The sequence below is a fragment of the Gossypium raimondii genome, chromosome 5 (assembly GCF_025698545.1).
Source record: "Gossypium raimondii isolate GPD5lz chromosome 5, ASM2569854v1, whole genome shotgun sequence".
Taxonomy (NCBI): Eukaryota; Viridiplantae; Streptophyta; class Magnoliopsida; order Malvales; family Malvaceae; genus Gossypium; species Gossypium raimondii.
In genome coordinates this window covers 50892295-50904936 of record NC_068569.1, presented here as the reverse complement: position 1 = coordinate 50904936, position 12642 = coordinate 50892295, and the positions used below count along the sequence as shown (strand labels likewise).

Below are 12642 nucleotides of genomic sequence, written 5' to 3'. Positions count from 1 at the left end.
CACGATAATTTTTTGAAAATAAGAAAATTTTTGAAGCACTGAAATTTTTTGAAAATGCGAAAATTTTTAAACACGAGAATTTTTTGAAAACACGCAAAATTTTTGAAACACGAAAATTTTTGAAACACGATTTTTAAAAAAAAGGACATATCGTATTTAACACGAACCGATGATATTCACCCAGCATAGCGATGAAATCAACGAATTAATGTCAAATCGGTTCAATTTAATATTTAATTGTGATCCGATTGAAACACGAGAATTTTTTTAAAACACGAGAATTTTGATAAATTACATATTATTATACATTCAAAAATGAAAATTTGATAATAAAAAGACCACAAAAATAAACATTTTATTTTAAGACCCGAGAATTTTTGAATATTTTTTTATTTTTTAAAAGGGCGTATCGTATTTAACACAAACCGATGATATTCACCCAACATATCATTTACCAATAACAATTCTCTTTTCATAAACCTTTGGTTCATGCATTTCAATTCATTATATCATTATCCATTTTATGGATAAATTATATACATTCAAATTATGCCTACAATTATTCATAAATTTTCTCATACTTTAAATCGACTTGTTCAATAGTAACGATAAGCAATATTTCAAATCTTGTATCAAATTGAATTCATACCATATTTCACTATTTCAATTTCATTGCAATTTTTCAATCTCATTTCAATTCATATGCAATTCATACAATTGATCACTTATTCAATATCAATTCCTTTGCAATTTGTATCTACTAATATCATATGTCAAAATTTAATCTTAATCAAATTATGAACCTTGTGTTCATAACTTCAAATCTCATATCTCAATTTCCAATTCACATATCAAATTCACATTTTCACTTTCTCATTTCTTTCCATAGCTCAATCAATCACTTTTATTCAAATTTTCTCGTTTTTACTTATTAAACAAATCATTTAATTTCTTTCAATTTTTGTCAATTCATTTATTCACCCCTATTAACAAGACTCGGACTTTGGGGGATACAGGGATCCAACCAAACACACCAGTACGACACATTGTGTCGAAAATGATACATAGTACCCGATCAATATACGACACATAAATTACTTGAAACGACACACGAAGTGCCTGATATACGACACATATAGTGTCTGATCGGCAAAGCCGATAAATCCCGTACTCTTTCAAATCCTATGGCATGCCAACTATATCCGACTCAGCCCGACTAGTTAATAGGGTGTTCAAATTATTTTTCTATTTCAAATTTACTTTCGATTCAATCACAATTCAATTGAAATTCACTTTCCACTTTCTAATCAATATACAATTCAATACCAATACATATTTAAGATATTCACACATAATCATAATTTAATTCACTTTTATTCAATTCATATTTTTAATTCATTTTCCAATCAAATTCAAATCAGTAATTATTTTTCAATCAATATACCTTTTAAATACTCACGTATTTTCTTCATTCAATTCAATTTGATTCAATTCAAATCAATTTTAATTTCCAATTTGTTCACATTCAACTTCAATAGCCATAAACATTTTTGAATCAATTTCATTCAAACCAATATTATCATTTCAATTGCTTACTTAATTTTACTTTCCATGCATTTTAATTAAAATATAACAATTAATAATAAATAGATTTGAATTATAGTAATACAAACCATGATTCTCGTGTCTACTCCTCGTCCACTTTTCTTTTCCTTTCTTCATGGATGCCTCAGGTTCCTTGTTAGCTACGAAAATGATAATAATTTACACTATTAATTACAACATTAATTTATAATAATAATTGAATTTCTATTCAATTTCTACCTCAATTTCAATTTAGTCTTAATTAAATTTACTTATTTTTCTATTTCAATTCATACATTATTTCTACTCAATTTCCTACCAAATTCAACTTAACTATCTAATGTTCATGAATAAACCCTAATTTCAGATTTCTTTCAATTTAATCTTTCTAACACAAAACTTATAGCTTACTTTACAATTTAACCCCATTTATCAATTCTAACTAGAAATTCTATCAGTCAAACCCCTAATTCAACAATTTGTTCAACATGAATCATATTAAAAATCTAAGAACTTTCAAAATTTTAACTTATATTCAACGAAACTTTGTTCTAAGACCTCTAAAACATCAAAATTAAGTAAAAGGACTTAATTGAGTAACTAATTAAAGCTTTAAGCTTCAAAACCCTAATTTTTCCTTTTCCTTTTCCTTTTCCTTTTCCTTTCTCCTTTCCCTGTTTCGAATTGCTCTATGTTTCTTTTCTTCTTTGTTTTATTTCTTTCCTTCATTTTACTTTATTATATATATATATATATTAGTTAACAACAACAACAACAACAATAATAATAATAATAATATAAATATCTATTTACTTAAAAAGTTATTGAATAAATATATTACAAGTGTACAAATACTATTATTACATTTGTATATTTTATCACCAGCTTTATTCTAATTCAATTTATAATATGATATTTATAATAAATTAATTTATTAATAAATATCTTTAGTTTTAGAATATAAGTAAATAAATAATTATACTACAAATGTTTACATATATTCATTACACGTGTGTTTTATCATCACCATACACTTGTCCTTATTTTATTAATTATAATATAATTATTATAATTTAACATAATTAAATTTATAACTAATTTATTTATTTATATTAATTAATACGTCAACTTATGCTAAATGGCTTATTTGTCATTTTGGTCCTTTTTATTTTCTTTTAATCTACAATTCAACTTTTACCCTTTATTCACTTTAGTCCTTTTTCCTAATTACTCTTAATTAAGCTAAATTCACCTAATTAGAACCTAATTAGACACACCACTAGTCTCATAAATATTTCTAATAATTAATTACGAACCCATTTCCCTAAGACGGAGGCTCGATATTTCACTTTTTCGATGCTTATGAATTTTGGGTCATTACATTTCTCCCTGCCTTAATAAATTTTGTCCTCAAAATTTACCTAAAAAGAAATGGGGGTACTGAAATCTCATAGTTTCTTCCGATTCCCAAATTGTTTCTTTTACACTATGACTTCTCCACAACACTTCCACTAATGGAACCTGTTTATTCCGTAACTCCTTTACCTTTCGAGCTAATATCTTCTGTCGAAATAATATGGGAAAGGTCTAATCGATATCTCCGTAGAATAAAAACATGAAAAACATCATGAATCTTTTGTAATTTCAGAGGAAATACTAAGCAATAAGCAACTGGCCCAACTCTTCCTATAATTTCTCACGGCTTAATAAAACGAGGACTCAGTTTTTCTTTTCGACCTAATCTGAATATTATCTTCTAAAACGATACTTTAAAATTATTTTGTCGCCAATAGAATACTCAATATCTCGACGTTTTAAATCTGTATATGATTTCTATCTATTGAAGCTGCCTTTAGTCTATCTCGAATCTTCTTAACAATTTCTTTCGTTTCTTGGATAAATTCTAGCCCTATCATTTTTCTTTCCTTCAATAATTAGGAATACTGCACACCCTCATAATTTCCCGAATTTAAACTTCAATAAGTTTTTGAAGTGACCAATCAGTTCTGATTACTACAAAATGAGCTGATTTCGTAAGCCTATCAACAATCACCCAAATAGCATTCTTTTTACTTGCTGATAAGCATAGTCCTGTTACAAATATAGCAACACAATTCCCATTTCCATTCAAGAATGTTAATAAACTAAATTAATCCAGTAGGAACCTAATGCTCTACCTTAACTCATTGATAAGTCAAACATTTATCCACATACTCGACCACATCTTTTTTCACTCTTGACCACCAATAAAATTTTTGTAAATCGTAATATATTTTAGTTCTTCTAGAATGCAAAACAAAAGGACTATTATGAGCTTTGTGAAGTATCAACTTTTTCAATTTAGAAATATCCAGAACGCAAATTCGATTGTGAAATCTCAAGCAACCACAATTATCAAGGCTGAAATTTTCTAATATACCATTCTGAATCATTTCTCTTTTCTTCACCAATTTGTCATTTTCTAACTACATTGACTTAATCTAATCAACATCACCGATTTGATTTTTAATCCAGCCAATAAGCTTTCATCGTCATTGATACTAAGCTGAGCAAACATTGTTCACAATTCAATTGCTGCTTTCCTACTTAATACATTAGCTATAACATTAGCTTTATCAGAGTAATAATCAATGACACAATCAAAATTTTTTTTCAAAAGTTCTATCTAACGACGCTATCTTAAATTCAACTCTCTTTTGAAATAGAAGATTTTTGAGACTTTTATGATCGGTATAAATATAACACTTTTTATTATACAAATAGTGTATCAAAATCTTTAGAACAAAAACCATAACACTAGTTTCTAAATCGTGTGTTAGATAATTACATTCATACATTTTTAGCTGACTAGATGCATAAGCAATCACTTCTAGTCTTACATCAAAACACGACTAAAACCGTTCAAGAATCATCACTATAAATGACAATATTCTTTCTATAAGAATCAAAAACCTTTAGTAGATTATCTTTGGAGTTATTCTTATAATCCTATATATATATTTTATTTAGACTCTTCTTTGTTATACTTTTATTTTCTCATTTTCATTTCCTTTGTCTTTTCGAGGTAAACAATGATTATTCCAGTTATGGATCAAAGTTATTACTCTTAATCCAAACCTTTTAGAAATCTATTGGCCCGGCCGCTGCCAACAGTCTCCTTGAGGTAATTGTTCTTTCCAAAGTTTACCTCTTTTATTACACATTTTACAACTTTGCTATTTCTTCTTCTTCTCTTTTTTTTAACTAAGGTTTTTATTTCTTTCAATACTTCTTTCTAAAAAAAAAAAATTCATTTTCTGATCTTCATAATTGAAAAATATTACTATTCTATTCTACTTCTCATATTTCTATTATCTCCTCTATTTCCAAAAGACTAAACTTATATTAATGTACCAAACTTTTCATTTAAAAGCTCGACTTTCTAAGTTCTCATTTTATACACATACAACTATATATATTTATATATATATATATATTCATTTTCCTTCATATTTACTACTACATAACTTTTACTTCTAACCATTTAAATCCATTTCGTGTCTTCTTCCATCTCTAATTTTGTATCTTCTCCCGAAAAATTCTCTATATTAAGTTCTAAATTCTATTCAAATTCATCTTCTACAATCCAATTTGAAAATTCCTCAGGATCTTCTTCCTCTTCCATCTTTATAATGGGTATTGAATCTATAATTTCTCTTGCTAATTTCCTAACTACTAATTTTTCCATCCACGGCATGTTAAAGACATCTTGCTTCCTAGTCAACTTTCGTGAGCTTACACTTTGTCTCGCTGTCTTCTTTGCTCCTTCAGAGATTATAAACTTCATAAAATATATAACTATATTCCAATAAGTTTGTGGCACCAATGTCTTCCAAAGTTGGTCTAAAATCATTTGGTGCTCTCATTCTATTAATGTTCCTCTAAGGGTCAAATATTGCACTTTATTCTTTCTAATCAATTCGTGACCCTTCCATAACACTTCTTGCATCTTTCGATTTACAGTAATAAAGTGCTGAACTATGTCTTCTTCTGGTTTCATTCTATAATCTTGCACTTCTCTCATCATCTTATCAACTTTCTCCCTCTATGCTGAAGTTGTTATCTCATTAGACAATATCAAAAATATTGTCATTTCTTCCAATATCTATGACAAAAAATAAGTTTTTATCAAATTTCAGTATTTATCTATTTCCCTCTTAAGTCATTAATAATTAATTCAAAAATCATTTCCTTATTAGTAATAATTCGTATTTTCAAACTTATCAATGCTTCTAATATTGACATCGATATATCTTATATGGCATGTACTTCTAGACTCGTTCTTTTCCCAGTAATTAGAAAAGCTAGGCTCTGATACCACTAAATGTAATACCCCTATACCATGTTTGACTCAAGGAACCTAATATAGGAATATTACATTTGGTGCCAAATTAATTAAACAAACAAAAATCTTAGATTTTTGCTTTGTTTGCCGCCTCAACTTATGCTAAATGGCTTATTTGCCATTTTGGTCCTTTTCATTTTCTTTTAATCTACAATTCAACTTTTACCCTTTATTCACTTTAGTCCTTTTTCCTAATTACTCTTAATTAAGCTAAATTCACCTAATTAGAACCTACTTAGGCACACCACTAGTCTCATAAATATTTCTAATAATTAATTACGAACCCATTTCACTAAGACGGAGGCCTGATATTGTACTTTTCTGATGCCCGTGAATTTTGGGTCATTACAACACCATTCTGGATTAAATATTTAACGGTCGTTAGAGTGAAAATTTGCAGAAGGTAAGTTTTGTATGGGTATTTTTATGAGAAATGCATTTGCTAACTGCAAAGGACATAAAACCCGTAATAAGTAGTAAATTCTGTAATCCGCCTATAAAGTGTATTATGTGTAAGATGATCAAGTCTGAAGTTGGCGTATAAGTATGCCCTGACATTGGAAAAGTATCTGTCGAAGATAGAAAGAAAATCCAAAATATTCAGAATAAGAAATCAACAACAAATGCTTTAAGGTAATCTAATCAAAACTCACTAAGTTCATTTGAACTTACAAGTGTTTGTCTTGTTGTAGGTTCTAATTTGAGTAGGAAGGACCAAACAAGGATTATGCTAAGTTATCTGTTTGAGTTACGATTTTATGCATATAGAGGGCACAATATTGCCATGGTGTTTAGTACTCTATGCTATGTAGAGTGTCTTTATCAAACTTTTAAGTTGTAATGTCTTATATTACTTTTAAAAGTATGATGTATTCTTAGATATTTTCTTTATTTATTTTGTTTTGAAGACACTTAATAAAATAATAAGAAGTATGTTGAAAAGGGGTTATACGCTAATTGTTTTAAATTTTTGTTAAGTGTTTATGTGTTGTAACATCCAATATCCAGACTTGGTGATTTGGGTCGAGTAGAGGGTGTTACAAACTATTTATGAAAATCATATGCCAGTAAGCTGACCCTGAGTACAAGTAAAATTCCTTGCGAGTTGTTCTAATGTAAGAGGTACGCCATTGGGCGGATGGGGCTAATGCATGTATTACAGCAAAGCGCGGTTCACGCCAATATGTACATTTTATCCTTGTGTGCTACATGATTACGCAAGATTGCCTATATGAGAACGGTGCCTAGCACTCATATTCATCTAGATTACAATTAAGATAGTGTGGATTAATTCTAGATCTTCCACTATGACAAATCTATTATTTCACGATCTTCAAAATGTACATGTCACGGGGTGGAATAAGTTACTAATGGTAGTGAAAGTTCTTTGATGGATCAAATCCCTCATTTGTTTAATTAGTAAGGAAATTTTAAGGACGAAATTTCTCTTTAAGGTGGGTATGTTGTCACATCCGATTTTTTGAGCAAAAACTTGGCCATATGGAACGGCAAACCCTAAATTATTTTATATGTTTTAGTTAGATCCTATGGCGTCCTGTGTGTATCGAGTTGAAAATAATTTTGGGGATAAATTAGGCATTAATAATTATTTCAATTTTTTTGAGGGGTCTGTTGAAAAATAATGGCTTGTTTCTGATATTTTGTTTTAATTTGGGTTAGTGCTTGTATGGAAAGGTTGGAACGGTCAATAAGAGAATGACTATATAAGGGGGGAAAGAAAGAAAAGGGGGTCATCATGTTTCTTTCTTCAACCGAAGCACAAAAGAGAAAAATGGAGAAACCATTTCTGAGCTTCAACAATCGGCCTTTGCAGAAGAAGTGAGGGAGTCAAGCTGCATGTTGGAAAAAAAATATATGTAGCAAAGTAGCTTAATCAAAGGTGAATTTGAGAACTGGTAATGTTCTTATTATTTTCTGTGTCTTTTGATTTTGAAAGAAAGTAATGAACTACGGACATCCAACTAAATGTTGGTTGTGGATTGTAAGGAAAATAAGCATGTTAAGTAGAGAGTATACTTTACATGTTTTTAGAATCCGATTGTCTTACTCATAAATGTCTTACGATCGATTTTATATGATTTTTACTTTTTAGTCGACGGAGACGGAGAGGGAGCTAACAACAAGGGGAAAGTCAAGCTAGTAGGTGATACATCCTTGAGGTGTTTTGTCAATGAGCTCCTAAACTCAAATCTTCAGTGTTTGTCTTACATGACTTTATACTATGATGTTTAGGTTGTGTATTATGTTTATAATGAAGTGTTTCCTTGTCTTGGAAAAGTTGCCATAGCCGCAGATGTGTGTTACAAGATAAGGTGCATGTTGGTTATGAGCTTAATTCATGGAATTAATAATTTGTTTGATGGGTACGATGTTATGTGTATGAAGATTTCTAATTTGTCTACCAGTTACTCTGCATATCTAATGTTTTGGGTGAGATTTCTATTGTAATGTTGATGCATGTTAAGTTGGTGTCCAAAAGTGTGCCTAGATGTAAGCATAAGTTTGTTGTATTGATGAATAGTTTCTGGAAAAATCACTATTGATTACGATATATTGTTGAATGCTTGATATGTGATATTTTGATTAAAATAAATTATATGCGAAGTATGGGAGTATGGAGGAATGTAATGATGGATGAATAATTAAATTTTCTTTATATATTCTTTAGATTTTTTAAATTTTATAATTTTTAAAATATAAAATTTGAAAACTTATAAATATTTAAATATTAAAAATATTTTTTATTTTTAATTTTATTTGTAATTTTGTTGATAGAGACTAATTTGTTTATTCTCAAAATTGATAGAGACCAAAAGTTATTTACACCAAGTATGTTATTTAAATTATTTAACTTATTTGAATTGTAAAATTGAATCGACTTAAACTCGAATTACTTATTCTAGTTGACTCGAAAAATTAAATAACTCGATTCGATTAACTTGAAATTTGGTTTTTATTTTTATTTGTTTTAATCAAATCAAGTTTTGCTCATTGTTAGATGCATCGACAAAATATAAATTATAAAAATAGAGTATTTTATAGAACTATTTTAATCTTAGCATATTTTCTCAAGTCAGTCTAAAATTTAAATTTAATAAATTTTATTAAAGTTAGTCTAAAAATCTTTTGAAGTTAATAGTAATTTTATTAAATTTAAAAGGAAGATTTATAAGTATATAATAATATTATTAATAACTAAAGATTGCATTTAAAAATAAAGTTTAATTTTTTTATTAAATATTATTCACATTAAAAAAAAAAAACCCAAATTACGCTCCCAAGTCCCAACCCTTTCCCTAAACACCACTTCGCAACCCAAAATTTACACTTCTTCTGCTACTGCCGCTGTCATTTCTGCTTTCAAGATATGGGTAAGCTTCCTTCTTCTTTTATTCTTCGTTCGGTTGTTAATGCTGGAAGCCATCTTTCTAATTTCCATCCCTTTTCTTCTTCTTCTAACACCATTGCTACCCACATCGAAGGCCTAAGTAAGAAACCCATGTCCATGCCTGTTAGAGGAAAGGGGAAAAGAGACCACCGCTCCGATAATGTTGATCATGCTTTGAGTTTGTTCAATAAGATGATTGAAAAGTACCCAAAGCCTTCAATTGTGGAATTCAATAAATTATTAGGAGCCATTGTTAAGACGAAACATTATGCCATTGTTGTTTCTAAGTATAGACAGATCGAATTATTGGGAGTTTCCCATAATGTTTATTCTATGAACATCTTGATTAATTGCATTTGTCAATTAGGTCGAATTGATTTTGGGTTTTCTGTTTTGGGGAAAATGCTGAAGTTAGGTGTTGAGCCTAGTGCTGTAACTTTTTCAACTTTGATAAATGGGCTTTGTAATCAAAGTAAGATTTCTGAGGCCGTTTGTATGTTCGATGAAATGACTGAAAAAGGGTATCAAGCTCATTTGATTGTTTACAATACAGTACTTAAGGGGTTGTCTAAGACCGGCAATACTGATAGAGCTGTTAGGTTTCTAAGGTTGATGGAAAGCAGAGGCTTTGAACCTAATATTGTAGCATATAGCATTGTCATTGACTGCCTTTGTAAGAACGGTTTGTTACAGGAGGCTCTCAATCTCTTATCTGAAATGAAGGTTAAGGGCATTAGACCAAATATCATTACTTATAACTGCTTAATTCATGGTATGTGTAATTTGGGCCAGCAGGAGGAGGCAACAAGGCTTTTGAGTGAAATGGTTGATAACAATATTTCACTTGATATTGTCACGTATAATACATTGGTTGATGCTCTTTGCAAGGAAGGAACAATTTCTAAAGCTGTAGAGACCATTGACATGATGAGAAAGCAAGGCATTGAGCCTAATGTTGTCACGTATAGTACATTGGTTGATGCGCATTGCAAGGAAGGGATGGTCTCTGAAGCTGAGGATATTGTTGACGCAATGATAAAGCGAGGCATTGAGCCTAATGTTGTTACCTATAGTGCATTAGTTAATGGTCATTGCTTGCAGAATGAAACGGATAAAGCTAGAAGAGTTTTCAACTTGATGATTGAGAAGGGTTGTGCACCTAGTATAGTTACAACACCGTGATCAATGGATATTGCAAAGGTAAAAGGTTAGACGAAGCAATGGAACTCTTTCATGAAATATCTCGAAAGGGACCAATCCCGGATACTGTCACATACAACACTCTTATGCAGAGTATGTTTCAGTTAGGGAAAGTTTCAACTGCATGTGAACTTTTTAGAAAGATGCTTGCTTCTGGACAAGCTCCAGACATAGCAACCTGTTTGATTTTGCTGGATGGTTTATGCAAAACAGGTCATATCGAAGAGGCATTGAAACTTTTTCAAGCACTGCAAACCAGTGGGTTAAAACTTGATATTGTCCCGTATACTATACTAATTGATGGGTTTTGTAAAGCTGGGCATATCGAAGTTGCCAAGGAATTATTTCATCAACTCTCAGACAATGGCTTAAAACCGGATGTTTACACATATTGTATAATGATTAATGGACTGTGTAAAGAGGGATTGCCAGATGAAGCATACAGGTTGTTCGGGAGCATGGGAGATAATGACTGTTTGCCTAATAGCTGCTGTTATAATGTAATGATTCGGGGGTTCCTTCGCAACAGCTATACTTCAAAGGCAACACAACTTCTTACGGAAATGGTTGGTAAGGGCTTTTCTGCAGATATATTCACTGCCACCTTATTTATGGATCTTATCATATACTCTAACAAATCAATCTTGCTCTGAAATGTTTCACAAATTGTGTAAAGATCATCACTTGCAATGTGAATCAGTTGTACATAACCATTGCAGAGTGATAAAAGATTGTGGAAACTAGAATGAGTTTTAGTGTCTATTTTCAATATTGTTGATTTTGTTCTGACTTGTGTAGCTTGTTGATCTTGATCTTAGCAACTTCTTGATCTTTTTGGTGGTGATGTTATTGCTTGCGAATGTTAAAGCAGGGGCATTTGTACGAACAACTAAACATGAGTTGAGAATAAAAGGAATTGAAATAAATATTAAGGTGATTTAATGGCATTGATCTACGTGTGTTGAGTAATAAAGGGCTGAATGTTTATATAAATTTTTATTTATATTTTTAAGTCATTTAGTAAAAATATTTATTAGAAATTTTATTAAATATTTGGTGAAAATGATTATTAGAAATATTTAGTTTCCTTTACTAATTTTATCTATCAAAATAAAATAAACCACATCACTTCTTTTCTTTAATCTTCTAATTTTGTCCTTATCTTCTCTTTCTTTCTTCATAGTTATTACATAGGGTTAGGATATGATATTTGCTTTGATCCCACTGAAAAAACATCTTGGTTTTTGGAGTGACCTTAAATTTACATTGGATTGAAAATTTAAAAACGGAGTCTCTATTTTATATTTTTTTTAAAAGAGGAGTCGCCATCGATCTCTTTTTTTTAGATGTGATTGAACACCTAATAAATTCTCTTTTTAAAAGAAAACTTCTTTTTATTTTCTTTAAAAAAGAGTTGATTTTAAGTTTGCGTCGAAACCTAGAGAAAATTAGAGTCTGAGAGTTTGTTACGCATGAGATAGGTATTAGCACCGTCGCGACGCCCAAAATTGGTATTTTATTAAACGTGTGTTGTCTTAATTTTCAAAAATACGAGTTCAATCTAATATTTAATCTGATACAATATCTAATCTCATTGCTACCGCTGTTTTTACACTAACCATAGGTGAATGCACCGCTCATCCAAACCTACCCTTAGTTCTATTAGCATGCTCATTGCTACCGCTGAAGTGCATTATTCTCTTATTTATGGGTTGAATAGGGGTTATGGGTAATTCTAGATAAAATTAATCAATTAAGATAATGAGATATAATCATAACTTATAATGAGATTGTTCAAAAAATAACCAATTAAGATAAATTTAATCAACCAATTACGACAAAACTTCCTATTAATCTCATGGATGAAAACTTAAAATTCAATATATTTTTTCTATAAATATATATATATTTTAAAAATTCAACAATATTTTCAAAAAATAATATTCATCCCATCCAAAGGTATATACACGCTTTTTAAAATTTGATGAAACCGATTGGATAGAAAATTAATCAATCTTATAAAGGATGGACCAGTTGATCTATAAATCAATTGAACCAACAATAA

The 12642-nt window shown here is 29.9% G+C and overlaps 2 protein-coding genes across 2 annotated transcripts; both read left to right on the top strand.

Annotated features, from left to right (window-relative positions):
• The first annotated feature begins 9252 nt into the window (after positions 1–9252).
• LOC128040962 (pentatricopeptide repeat-containing protein At1g63080, mitochondrial-like) lies at positions 9253–10559 on the top strand. Its single transcript, XM_052630099.1, has 2 exons — positions 9253–9360; positions 9472–10559. Exons 1-2 carry the CDS (start codon positions 9357–9359, stop codon positions 10557–10559), a joined length of 1092 nt encoding a protein of 363 aa, XP_052486059.1. The 5' UTR covers positions 9253–9356.
• A 38-nt stretch (positions 10560–10597) lies between these two features.
• Positions 10598–11368, top strand: LOC128040963 (pentatricopeptide repeat-containing protein At1g62930, chloroplastic-like). The gene has a single exon (XM_052630101.1). The coding sequence runs from the start codon at positions 10598–10600 to the stop codon at positions 11228–11230; it is 633 nt and encodes a 210-aa protein (XP_052486061.1). The 3' UTR covers positions 11231–11368.
• Positions 11369–12642: the final 1274 nt, after the last annotated feature.

Coding starts and splice junctions, on each gene's coding strand:
- LOC128040963 (XM_052630101.1), top strand. CDS start 10,598: ATGGAACTCTTTCATGAAATATCTCGAAAGGGACCAATCCCGGATACT.